The sequence below is a fragment of the Amyelois transitella genome, chromosome 7 (genome assembly GCF_032362555.1).
Source record: "Amyelois transitella isolate CPQ chromosome 7, ilAmyTran1.1, whole genome shotgun sequence".
NCBI lineage: Eukaryota > Metazoa > Arthropoda > Insecta > Lepidoptera > Pyralidae > Amyelois > Amyelois transitella.
In genome coordinates, this window is record NC_083510.1 from 2,337,500 (window position 1) to 2,351,833 (window position 14,334).

Here is a 14,334-nt window from a genome sequence, read left to right on the forward strand (position 1 = left end):
TCCTTTATTTATTACCTGTAGTTTTACTTCAGAAAGAAAAAGATAGAAAGAAAAAAAAATGTACAAGAAAGTGTTTAAAAATCCAACCCGATTTCGTACCATAAAAGTTTGTCGGGCGTTTTACTTACTGTCACAACTCACAGCACGATATTCAACCGTGATATTTAATTTCGTTGCTCCAATAATGATTGTTTATATTTGTATCAATCAATCCACGTGAAATTTTGACACGTGCGAATCGAAAGGCCCTTTGGAAAGTAAAAGTAGACACAATCAGCTCAGTTGGATTAAATCTCAGTGAAATTTACAGTTCTTTAGTACTTTGCCGTGTGGTTTTCGGCACCAATAGTGAAAAGAATATGACCACTCCATCTCTCTATTGGTCCCATCTCCATTCATCCCATGGAGATCGTTAAAGGCGACTAAGGGATGGGCTTATATATCTGGGAATCCTCTTTTTGGCGACGGGCTAGCAACCTGTCACTATTTGAATCTCAATTCTATCATTAAGCCAAGCGGCTGGGCGCGGCCTTTTAATTTTGGCTGTATCTTCCCCGCAGCGAATAAAGACGTGGTGATGTTATATTTAATAGTCTTTTTTCTAGTCTTTGTGATGAGAGAATGTGTTACATGCCGTGTAGTTTTTTTCTTAAAGAATTTAAACGTCTGTTTGTGTGGATTTATTTACTTGGGTCTTGGATGATATGTAAATGCTAATGGTTTTTGCAGTTATTGAAATAATTTTTTTTTGGCTCTGAACTATCTATTTATCCGTAAAATTTAGAAAGATTATCAAATAATATAAAAATCTTGCATTAATACATACATACATACATATGTTCACGTCTATATCCCTTGCGAGGTAGACAGAGCCAACAGTCTCGAAAGGACTGAATGGCCACGTTCAGCTATTTGGCTTAATGGTAGAATTGAGATTCAAATAGTGACAGGTTGCTAGCCCATCGCCTAAAAAAGAATCCCAAGTTTGTGAGCCTATCCTTTAGTCGCCTTTAACACTGTGACAGTAAATCTAACTTTTAAGCTAAAGCTGGACGTCATTCATTTTCTTTAGAGAATGTAAGCTAAGAAGGATTTTCCAAAATCGTGTAAGCGCTGTTTAACGTGGAGCTACCTACGGACATAATCTAAATAAATAAATTTATAAGGAATCAAGTTTCAGTACTCAATACTCAATATCAAATAAATTCCCTCGCTTTACACGCTTTTCCGTATTTCGGAACGATTGCCATTTGTCAAAATCTTCTGTCATCCACTCTCCATGTTCGTCCGAGTGTTTGTCACGAAGAGATTCCGTTGTTTACAACGAGAGCTATAAATTATTATGACAAATGGCCGTTTAAAATACATTACATGTTGAAAAGTACTCCTAAAAATGTCTTACGAGATATTATATAACGGATAGTATTGTTTATTTAAATATGTAAAAGTTGTTCGTGACCGAATGATTGATACCTATGAGAATGGACAGCTTAAATCGTTTTAATAACCGGAGCAAATTTTGACATGAACATTCACGAATTTAGCACTCACATATTGAGTGTGCCAGAGAGTTAGTTTAAATTTGTAAAGATAAGATATTTTATGTTAAAAACATTAACTATATTATCTTTAAAATAAGACCCAAGACAAACAGAGAAATTTTACAAGACATGCAATGGCCAAATTAAATAACTCTGGCCACAAGTTTCCCTCTGTTAAGCGACTTTAATTAAATCAACGCTGGTTTGTGATTATATTTTACAGATAACTTTGAGAAACAGAGAATTATTAGGTTTACTCGAAACTTTCAATAAATCATCTAATATCTAGGTCAATCATGAGAAGATAATTGAATTGTTTATCAGGAAATGATCGCAGATCAAATCCCCAGTGGAGGTTATCATAGGCCAATGCGCTATTATTTGCGAAAAGAATGACTCAATGTAAAATATCACATTTCTACGTTGTTCCATTGACAAATATTATGCAGGCCTCAATGCGCATTCAAATCTTACTCTACATACATACATAGATATAGTCAAATCTACATTCCTTGCGGGGTAGACAAAGCTGGCAGTCTTGCAAGACTGAAATGCCACGTTCAGCTTAAGGCTTAATGATATATTGATTGAGATTCTCATAGTGACAGGTTGCTAGCCTATCGCCTAAAAGAATAATCTCAAGTTTATAAGCCTAACCCTTATAAATCTGACTCTGTTTGAGTTAATATCCAAAATATATTTATATGAAAAGTGAATGTTTATAACATGACATGCCTTTCCTTGTAAGCGTTAACGCGTATTTATGATAACTTGTTTTAACTGCGAGCCCATAAATATACTGAACGGACACAGAAGCAGGTGCGTTTCTTGTATTTACAAAGCGGAATATGGATTGCATTTCTCTATATGTGACTTTCGAAAACAATGTGCTGTTGTAATACTGGTTTTGTTGTTTTCTTTCTGAAAAAAAAAACCGGATTGATTTGTTTATTGCTACTTACGATTTACTTGCGTTGCGCACTTATGTTTTTATACAAACATACATATAATCACTTATATTCTGATTTAATTTCAATAAACCACTGCTTGCAAAATCAAGCCCTTAAAAACATTTTTAAAACAATGGTTCACAAAGATGGAGTGAGGATTTTATACTTTATCGGGGATCATATAATGTTTAGAATAGAATAATTTATTTGCATGATATTTTTTACATATAAATCAACCTGCATGCAGGCGCGCAAATATTAATGATAGGTATAAACTCAAAATTAGGATTACATTTGTTTTTTTTTTAAATACATTTTAATTACATTAGCCTTTACTACAATTATAATATTCATACAAAACCTACATAGCAGAAACTATCAATTAATACAGTCACGTCTTAACTCCAAATGTGGTTGACAAAATCTCAGGTTGGTAGATAATATCGAATTAATTCATATTAATTCATACACCAATGTGGTGTCATCCTAATTTTTGTTTTACATTTAATTAAAAGTACTGTCATGTTTAAAACAATGCGTGATATAACGATTATTTCATTCATAGAGTAGAGATTAGCATTTACATACATCTATTTTAGCAAGTCATTGGTCCGAGTATCTATAATATGAATGGAATATTTTTTGCAAATAACAATGTATGTTTAATTATTAGATAATGTTGGAATAAATTAAAAGATTACATTAATAGGTGTAGATCATTATATTGTTAACCAATCATTCTCGTGGCGTTAGTTTGGAGTCTGTCAGGGACCACAATCACTTCATTTAAAAAACCTGACTTATCCAGGATAAGTCAGGTTTTTAAATGAAGTTTTATATTCAACCTTCGCAAGCATGCAAGTAAATTAAACCTATATTGGATTATGATTAAACATCTTACAATAAATAAATATATACCTACGGGACAAATTACACTGATTGAGTTGCCTCGAAGTAAGTTTGAGACATGTGTTACGAGATACTAACTCAACGATACTGTATTTTATAATAAATACTTATATAGATAAACATCCAAGACCCAGGCCAATCAAACCCGGGTCCTCCGGTGTCACAGACAAGCGTACTACCGCGGCGCCACAGAGGCCGTCACTATGAGCAGGTTGTTTTCAATAAATAAATACATAAGTTGGTTAAATGAGATCGTGGCAAGTGGAAAGAGGTAGTCTCTGCCTACCCCTCCGGGAAAGGGGCGTGATTTTATGTATGTATGTATGTAAGTTGGTTAAAAATCAAAACATATAAAACAGTCATTGGTACACGGGCGTGATAATAAGATATGAACCTGTACGAAACATTTTATAAGTCCTTAACCGTTCGACCGTCACGCGCCGGCCCCAAACGCCGATGATAGTCGCTACACGGGAAAGCGTCAGCGGTACATCACCCTAGGTTTGACCCGCAAATATCGCTAATAAGCTAATTATTCAATAATGCCGATGAGAACAAAGCGTTCGGTCAGTTGTTACCGCTTCTTCTGCACTGACGCCTTGGAAGCGGCAGTAAACTTAGTTTTAAGTAATTCATTTGACGTCAACCAATGTTGTTAAACCATACGTTTTGACAATTATTAAGCGACTAGCTGTGCCCGCGACTTCGTCCGCGTGGAATAGTTATTTTGGGCATCATATTTATTTTTGCAAACATCCTCCTCGGCTTTATCAATTATAGCTGCTAATTGTTATGCGACTTGGCGACGACTTGGCCCACATCATTACCCGCGACGGAACGGAGACCGTATAGTGAGATGAGAGGCCTTTGCCCAGTAGTGGGATCTTACAGGCTGATACTTTACTTTAAAATAGTAATAAGGGCAATCGAAAGATGCGGGGTGAGGGGGCGGGGGGCGGGGGCGGGGCGGTCAGGCTGTCACGCGTATTAGAAAGAACGCTGGTTCGCCGTATTAAATGTTTCGCTGCAAATTGCTTATAACGACTATATCTCAAAACCTATTCGTCTGATTTATATACTGTAAATGGCAATTTTAGTCTACATGAAAAGCCGAAAGTAATAAACATATTTATTTGGATAAGGATTAATACTGAATTAAAGAAAATTGGTTTCAAAATAACTTATGTGTATAATGAAAAAATAATCTTAAAAAATGAACATAAAAGTGGTTATTGTAAGTAAACCTTAAGAGATAGATATATGCTCTCGCGGACTTTTTTGTGGCAAAAAATGAGTACTTCACATCTTTAGTACATTGTTTTACTATATCTTTGTTGGTTTGCGCAGCGTTCGCGTGGAAAGCTCGCAGATGGCCGACTCATTCAACTTTCACCGTCATTGTTGATGTTTCCCGTAGGAAATCCGGGATAAAATGTAGCCTATAGCCTTCCTCGATTAATAGACTATCTAACAGTGAAAGAATTATTTAAATCGGTTCAGTAGTTTCTGAGATTAGCGCGTTTAAACAAACAAACAAACAAACAAACAAAACAAACTCTTCAGCTTTATAATATTAGTATGGATATAAAGTACCTATCCTATAATGATGAATGAAAATTTTGAATTTGAATTTTGGTCACCCACGCCACAGATAACTAACCTACGCCATGCCGATGACGCCGGCCTTGTAAGGACGTCTAGTTTATGTAACGTTCATGCTGTTTGCGTGAAAGTAAACGCCTACGGTAGATTTTCTCAATTTTTAATCGTCTTTTTATTAACCATCTTAAATGTGATGCTTTATTCGACTTGTTTGTGTATTCATAAATTTGTGGTTTTGACCGGTTTCAAAAAAAGGAGGAGGCCCTCAATTAGACCGTATCTTTTTTTCAAAAATACTTTTATGAATGAGCTATCTATTGTAAAATTCTAAAGAAAGAAAATATATGGGGTGTAATAAAAAAATATATTTTTATAGTATATTAAGGTCTAAATTCTTCAGAAAGCCTGAATTTTAAAAACAGTATTTTTAAGTTTTTTTTAGTAGGTAGGTACCTAACAAAGTATTGTTTTTTTTATTAGGTAAGTAGGTATCATACCACATCCCTTCTTTAAAGCTATTTTAATTACAAAGCAAGTCATGTTTATTGTACCACAATATGAACACGAACAAAGCGTGCGTTCTACGCTGTCGACACCTTACACGGCCTTGCAAGGACGTTCCGTTATGTAATGCAGCTTGCGTGCAACGAAACGTACCAGAAATCTTATCAAACGAAATGGATTTGTTCCGTTTTGATTTTTCAATTTGGTACGGTACCTACTGAAATAAAATCATCTAAATTTCAGCGCTTGCTTGCGTTGTGCAGACACTATGAAAATTGTATTTATTTAGTTATATCGTTAGTTATCTCCTTCTTCAATGATTACGTATGTACACTTTCTAACAGCCAGTCAGCAAATTTGTCTATTTCGTTTGTTTTTTTTTTTCATTTAATTGGAGCATTTGTTGTGGCTATGAAGGTGAAGATGTAACATACCATCCGCAAGATACCCATTCATTCTAATTTTAAATGTTCGTGGACAATACTTGTTGGGGAATATAGACTCGTTGATGGGTTCGTGACTGTCAATATTTTGCCTATACCCTGAACTTAAGAAAAAGTATTGGGTAATTTTTTCGAACTCTTATTTGGTTTGAGTTAAACGAATTTTAAACATTTAAGGTGTCATTAGTGTGTCACGACAGTACAGTAGCTATCAAACTCACGCCTAAAAACGTCCACGGCAGTCAGAGGGTTAAAAAAATTAAAAAAAAAAGTTCACTCACCCAATCCGCAAATGAGATACGTCGGTGGTGGTTTGAGCACGGAGCGAGCGTACGCGCCCCGCACAGTCTCCAGAGCCCGGGGCGCGCCTGCCACGAGGAGCACCCCCGGGGCGACGTACCCCGCGTACCGGAGCTCCGTAGTAGCCGCCGCTAGGGCTCCGGCCCACCAGCATTTCGCGTTCGCCGCTAGGAAACTCTGTGGAAGAAAATTTATGTGTTAAATAAAAAAAATTTAATGAGCCAAATAGCTGAACGTGGCCATTCAGTCTTTTCAAGACTGTTGGCTCTGTCTACCCCGCAAGGGATATGGACGTGACCATATGTATGTATGTATGTAATAAAAAATTATAGGTGTCTGGTAAGTTAAAATATTAGTCTAACACGTATATCTCGGCTGTCCAAATTTAGGGCCTATCTGTTATCTAAAGATGGATCGCTTTAGATAATTTATTGCACTTATAGGAATTCGTGATTATTTTAATTCTATTATAAAGCGATACAGCTGAACGTGGACTTCCAATATTTTTACTACAGTTTGGCTACGTCTACCCCGCAAGGAATATGGACGTGGAAATATGTATCATTAATGATTTAGTTTGTAATAGTATTTATGTGCTAGAAGATTACGAAGGCTGTTTTTGATCCTACTCACATTTGTTATCTGGTGCATTGATTTACAGTGCAGTTAGTCGTGAGTTAAAGGTGAATGTATTTGGAAGGGAAAGAAATCACATTAAACAACATAGTGTCGAGTAAAGAACACCCGTTTAATAGAAGATCGAAAATTTAATTTTAATCATAACATTAAATTAAAGTAGGTTATATATACTTCGGTATAATGTTTTTTTTACACACTGATTGAGTTAGCCTCGAAGTAAGTTTGAGACTTGTGTTACGAGATACTAACTCAACGATACTCTATTTCATAATAAATATCTACTTATATAGATAAACATCCAAGACCCAGGCCAATCAGAGAAAGTTCGTTTCTCATCATGCCCTGGCCGGGATTCGAACCCGGGACCCCCGGTATCACAGACAAGCGTACTACCGCTGCGTTACACAGGCCGTCAATGTAGTGATATAAACCCATAACAAACCAAGCCTATTGGTTATACAAAGCGGGGTTGACGCAGTAATGTAGACTATTAATTCGAGCGACGAGAGCCATGTTTTCATTAGCAGTAAATTTCATCAAGATTATACTCATTTGCCACAACATTATGATACGAAAATGGCGTAAATGAGGCTTAAACGTAACTAAAACAGGTAAAGTTATTGGATGTATAAGTAACTTTGTTTTAACTTGATAACGAAATCGTGCGCGTGAGGTATTTAAATAGTAAGAAACGTAATGATTGAGTTTCAATTTGCTTTCAATGAAAGAGTAAAATTAAGAATTTTTAGTATTTGAATTTGAATACTACCTATATACATACTGCTCAAAATCAGACAATTCCTATTATATTCAGGTGATAGGTATAATTACATTTATTTGATATCTCATAAAGTTAAGAAAATATTATATCACGGTTTCTTCTTTGTCTTTAATTTTCAATTGATAAGAAACACTTTAATATAAATATAATATGCAATTTCATTATTCTGTCGCTTCAAATTAGGAATATACATTACAAAGAAATATTAGTATTGGCTGGTATTCAAATCGAATTGGGTCACTTAAAAAAAAATCATTTAACCGTGTGACCGCCCTCATATTTCCAAACAGCCACTTTAGTATTTAAATCAAATACCAATCCTTTGCCAATCAAAGGTGGCCCGAACTTGCAAGTCCTTGACCTGCACTTAAAAAGCTCGGCTGGCATTTTGCATTGCACAATGCACTTTGCATGCACCTTGCGAAACGAGTGCACTCGCCGGAACCGTGGAGGTACAGTCAACGGTAGAGAAAAAGAAACCCTTCTGTTCATACGACATACAAAACTTTAAGTGGTGGTGCGTCATGTTCCTCTGCCGTTGAGTGTACGTTTCTCAACTGAAAAAAGTACGGGAATTTGAAGTGAGGGTGCAACGTTATGTCTGCTACCACTGACAGAAATTCCTATAGTTAAAATATCATCTTCGTTTTTTGTAATAGTGCCGTGTGGTTCCCGGCACTATTACAAAAAAGAATAGGACCACTCCATCTCTTTCCCATGGATGTCGTAAAAGGCGACTAAGGGATAGGCTTATAAACTTAGGATTCCTCTTTTAGGCGATGGGCTAGCAACCTGTCACTATTTGAATCTCGGTTCTATCATTAAGCCAAATAGCTGAACGTGGCCATTCAGTCTTTTCAAGACTGTTGGCTCTGTCTACCCCGCAAGGGATATAGACGTGACCATATGTATGTATGTATCATCTTCGTCTTCAGCCGTGTGGTTCCCGGCCCCAATAAAAAAAGACTCCACTCCATCATTCCCATGGATGTTGTAAAAGTCGACTAAGGCATAGGCTTATAAACTTGGGATTCCTCTTTTAGGCGATGGGCTAGCAACTTGTCACAATTTGAATCTCAATTCTATCTTAAAGCCAAACAGCTGAACGTGGCCTATGAGTCTTTTAAAGACTATTGGCTCTGTCTACCCCGCAAGGGAGATAGACGTGATTATTTGTACATATGTAAAAAATAAATTATTTGTGGTTTTCACTGTGGGACTACATATTAATAGCAGAAAAAAACACCTAATAGGTATTTCTTAATAACTTTAACGGGACATAAAGTTCAATAGAAACCCTAACTAAACTTCACTGTAAAATGTTATGAAAAAGTTATAAACGTTATAAATAATTGTAGTGACGATGTAATTACATATTATATATGTAATAATACGAATATGTCGGTGCGGCCACAAAATGAAAAGAATGCAGAATGATACAGAAATATAAGTAAATAAAACTAGATCTTTATACATCTAAACCAATATTATAAAGCTGAAAAGTTTGTTTGTTTGTTTGAACGCGCTAATCTCAATAACTGCTGGTTCGAATTTAAAAATATTTTTTACGTTGAATAGACCATTTATCGAGGAAGGCTTTGGGCTATAGGTAAAATATCACGCTGCAACTATAAGGAGCAAAGAAATAATGGAATATGGGGAAAAAACGGGGAAAATTATTCATCCTTGAGGGCTTCAATGATGGCCAAAATAACTATTCCACGCAGACGAAGTCGCGGGCACAACTAGTAACTAAATAAAACTAGACTTTTAGATTTTTTGTACGATTTCTGCCCCCACATACATTACTCCATAAAGCATTTGATAATATTTTAAGACTTGATAATATCTAAGTTGTAAATCTTTAGATACACTTGAATGTCTCAATATGAATGAATGAATGAATGAATGAAATCAAGAAAGAAATGAAAGTAAAATTTTTTTTTTAATTAGGTTACACATTTGAGTAAGAGACGGCAACATTAATAAATCTATCATTCTACGCTTTCCATAATTTGTATCTGCACTAGTGCACGCCCCCGCCTTTCGTTCACTTTCACGTAAACTTATTTAATTCTCGCCTAGGTAACTTCTCATCTACATAATGCTACCAAGTCATTATTCTAGTAATTTAGTCTTTATAGCACAACTAGTTTTCTCCCTGGTCTCATGTTAATGGGTCTGTCCATCAGGCGGTGGCGATTTTGAGAGCTGAAATGTACCAGGTTTCTCTTGTAAAAGAGATAAATCAAATTGTTTATGTAGTTCTTACATATTTGTTTAGAGGATAGGCTTATAAACTAGGGATTCCTCTTGTAGGCGATTGAAAAGCAACCTGTAACTATTTTAATCTTAATTCCGTCATTAACGTGGCCTTTCAATATTTTCAAGACTGTTGGCTCTGTCTACCTCGCAAGAGATAAAGACGTGACTATGTGATGTTTGTATTGAATGCCAACATTGTTTTGTTTTTTTTTTTTGTAAAAATGATTTAAAATAGTACACTTGACTCATACAAGTTCGAATAATATCCCTGTGACAAGTAGTGTTCAATACATTGAACTACTCTTCTTACAAAAAAGGTAAGTATAATATACCTAATATATAAAGTTTGCTATAGTAATGCATTGCATTGAAATCTAATGCAATAACAGAAAATTACGAATACAGAACAAACAAAGCCTAAATCACAACCAAGTGCCATTGCGATATACTTTGAGCATTATTGTCTCAAAACAATTGAAACCTAAGCAAACTATTTCAAAGAAGCCTAAGGCGAGCGATACACCACAATTGGTAATGCAATTATAAAAAAAAAATTGTCTCTGTAATTTCAGAATTACTTGTCGGTTTTCGCAACCGGCCCTCACAGCGTCCCATCTAATTCGCCACTTATCATTGCATCACACACACAGCATCTTTCAAAAGGTCCATTTACGATCAACAGTTAATTGTGAAGTCGTGCCTCGTAATAAAGTTCGCGATTGTAAACTTTTATAGGCAAAAAATCTGATACGTAGCAGATAACACGAGTATATTGAAGTATGGCGTCATTTGATAGAGGCACAGACAGAGTTTGTCAAATATTTTGAAATATCTTAAATCGTTTGAAGTATTGTATGAGAATTTATCGTTACATTATTTAGCATCATAATCTATCAATCTCATTACCGTCATTTAAATTAAAGTGGCTTACAAGTCATGTATTCAGCTCTGTACTCCTCGAAGGAGATAAAGACGTGATAAAAGTATAAGTGTTGAAAAGAAACCCTAATAAACTAGTAGACTCAGCCATCCCGTGTCTACTTTTAGTTCCCATAAGACGTTAACTTACACTAACTTTTTATAAGGCAGAGCTGACTATAAAAGTGGGATAGGGCCGGCCTCTTCGAACTTGCAAGGACTAAATTTATGTCTATGTATGTCAGTAATCGTCGCATATGCATCAAAAGAATAATGAGTGTGGAGGAAGCGGGAGAGGTCTAAGGATCACCGCAAGTGGAAATCCATAGTCTCTGACTACCCCAATGGGAGACAGGCGTGATGGTGTGTGCATATGTACATATGTTAATTTTTGTTGTCCATTCATCCTTACTCAAGTGACCTCATGTCTCTAAGGAAGCTCCTATTGATTGCTATATTTACTATATTAACCATCAGTTCAAGAACTTAATTAATCCACGTGGAATTCACACGACTGTTCTTCGTTTATCAAACTTGGACTACAACACTAATCCACCTCACCACTCATACACCCAGCTTAACCTTGCCTGTCTCCAGATACTAATATTTCTGCTCTTAATACCTAGGGCATACGAATTCTTTTCCGCTGTGATCTTGATTGAAAACAAGCTCAAAACAAGAAACTTCTAATGTCAAGTCACGTTGCAACCTCTCCTTGATGACGACCAGCCGCTGAGGTTACGACCGGTGATGTCATACATCAGTATGACAATCAGTATGTATTTTAAACTATCAAGTTTAAAATATACGCGGAATTTCGTCCTAGGAACTAATCTTACATGCATAGCGTCATCATGTCTTTTTGTAAGCCGATTTTATTATCATTACACTCTTGTCGTGCCGTGTGGTTCCCGGCACCAAAAGAAAAATAATACGACCACTCCATCGGGCTAGACAGAGCCAACAGTCTTGAAAAGAATGAAAGGCCACGTTCAGCTGTATGGCTTTATGATGGAATTGAGATTCAAATAGTGACAGGTTGCCAGCCCACTGCCTAAAAATAATCCCAAGTTTATAAGCCTATCCCTTAGTCGCCTTTTACAACCTCCATGGGAAAGAGATGGAATAGTCCTATTCTTTTTTCTATTGGTCCCGGGAACCACACGGCACGGTCGATAGTCAAGTAAAAGTCAATAGGTCTATCGATATTATAGATGATATCTGAGGTCAACTATCGATAGTTTGGCAACACTAGTAGGGTGGGGATATACTTAAACCTTAAGTAGTTTTACATTAAAGGCCTTCTAAAAACGTAAGTAAATGATGACAAATGAATACATTAGTTCCTATTATTATTCAGTGTCAAACACTACTCGATAATACAATGCGATCGAACAAGCTCATTGAATAAAATCGCAATAATATCGATATAATCTGACCTTTGTAAATCGTTTGTGGCTGCCGATGGTAAGGTAACGTAATTTTGTGATTAAATCGTTCTTTGACTCAAGTTAAAGATCAATTTGTTTTGAAGCATTGATTAATTTGTTATCAAATTATATGGAATACATAATTAATGTCAATATTTTTTAAAGTGATTTCATGTATTACCGGTATTTATTTAAAATTTATAACTTATTACAAACTATGTGATATTAAAATATAAATTTTAAATTAATAATATACAGGTTTAATTTCTTGCCGTGCATGACGATTTTGATATGAATCACCAATTTTGGTTTTTCTGAAATTATTGTTAGGTACTTACTACACTAATTATTAATCACCTAATATTTAATACCTACTTTAAAAAAGCATTAAAAAATCGAAATTCCTTGCAATCATGACCAAAAAATAACCTAACAGCATAACTGAGAACCTCTCCCTCTTTTTGAAGTCGGTAAAAAAAGTAAGTCATTTAATTTCGTTCGGCTTCTTTTGAAAAAAGCACAATGAAATGACGTCCAATTTTCTTTAACCGTATCAAATTACCAGTAAGAACATAATTTGCTCAGCAAGGAACCGAACCTACACTCACACGGGAATCGCAAGCAGACCGTAAATACAATACTACAATGTGTATGTATGAAGTATTTATGTATGAGACAGAACGAAACGGTAAAGAGAATATTAAAACATTTCTCACGTGACGATCCTCAGTTTCCACGTTTAATTAAGTGAATGTTAATTTTTAATTTCTTTTGTTCCGATGTAAGATTGAATAATCCCATTTTACAATACAAGAAAATATCTGTAAGTCTTAATGAAAAAAGTATTGTCTTATATCATTAAACGGTTATTTCCACGAAACGATTATTAGTGAACTCTTACTGAAACTAATAAGCCTTTTTTCTTTACTAGTACTGGCCAAAAACAAAATTTTTTTCAAATAACGAACAATTTTAAAAAAGTAATAAAATAAAATGGCGCGTGTTAGTATAAAGCAAACTCATGTACAAACTTATTTTTCTTTGACACTTTAAAGTGGCCAGCACTAGCTTTAATAGCACTTAATAAAATTTACGAGCAACCATTTATTTTGTACGGGAAATGTCCTCCAAATGATATTAGAGATTTTAAGAACAGCAACAATATGTTCCTTTGTAGATGACATTTTTTAAATTGTAAGGTTCATTTTTAAATAAATTGCCACTTTAATAATCGAAAAGTATCCAACATTATTCCAGCTATATGCCAAAAAAAAATTTACTGAGGTTATAGAAATCAGAATTAAAATTTTTGGATCAATTATTAAGTAACAAATATTATTTCAGATATGAATGACTCAACTTTGATCTTAACAAGTATTTTTTTGTAATATGTATGTTTATTGATAAGTGAATCTTTCCTAATATTTCTATGCTCACAACACTAATAGTTTCCCAGTAAAATATCATCCGACTTGTCATTTTAGGTACATACTTATTTGAATAATGCAAAACTTTCTACAGCTTCACCCATTTCAATCAACAGGAATGTAAACAACGTCAACGCTGAGAACAAATAACACTCGGGTAAGTGTTAAATTTGTGAATAAAATTTATAACGTTTTCTATGAACAATCTTAGCATCGATCGCGGAGGTGTGAATGGCGGGAAATCATAAACTTGTCTCAAGACTGTTAAATAGTATGTTGATTTGACAGTATTAAAGTTAAACAGTTACAATGTTAATATACCTGGGGAAATAGAAGCTAATAAAAATCTTTAATGTAACTTTACAAAGTACTTTTTAAATTTAGTATACCCAGTTTATAGAACAAATTAATAGGCCTTTAAACCGACATGGCAAATAACATTCTTCTACGACCAAGTGGTTTGGTAAACGATAAATAAATAAAAACTTACAGGGCAATATTAGACAGATTGAGTAATAAGCCTCGAAAAAACTTCGAAGTTTGTGTTACTCAACTAAGTATTATCACTCTCATATTTGCCTGCTTAAAATGTGTAGCCGTAACAGACAATATTTATATCCACTTT

The 14,334-nt window shown here is 34.9% G+C and overlaps 1 protein-coding gene across 2 annotated transcripts in view; it reads right to left on the bottom strand.

Annotated features, from left to right (window-relative positions):
* LOC106143558 (serine/threonine-protein kinase DDB_G0283821) overlaps positions 1–14,334 on the bottom strand; it is a 153,269-nt gene that overhangs the window by 63,846 nt on the left and 75,089 nt on the right. For both annotated transcript variants that reach the window (XM_013345682.2, XM_060945167.1), the window contains exon 3: positions 6,231–6,426. In XM_013345682.2, coding sequence (XP_013201136.2) covers positions 6,231–6,426 — 196 coding nt within the window. The remainder of the gene's footprint in view (positions 1–6,230; positions 6,427–14,334) is intronic.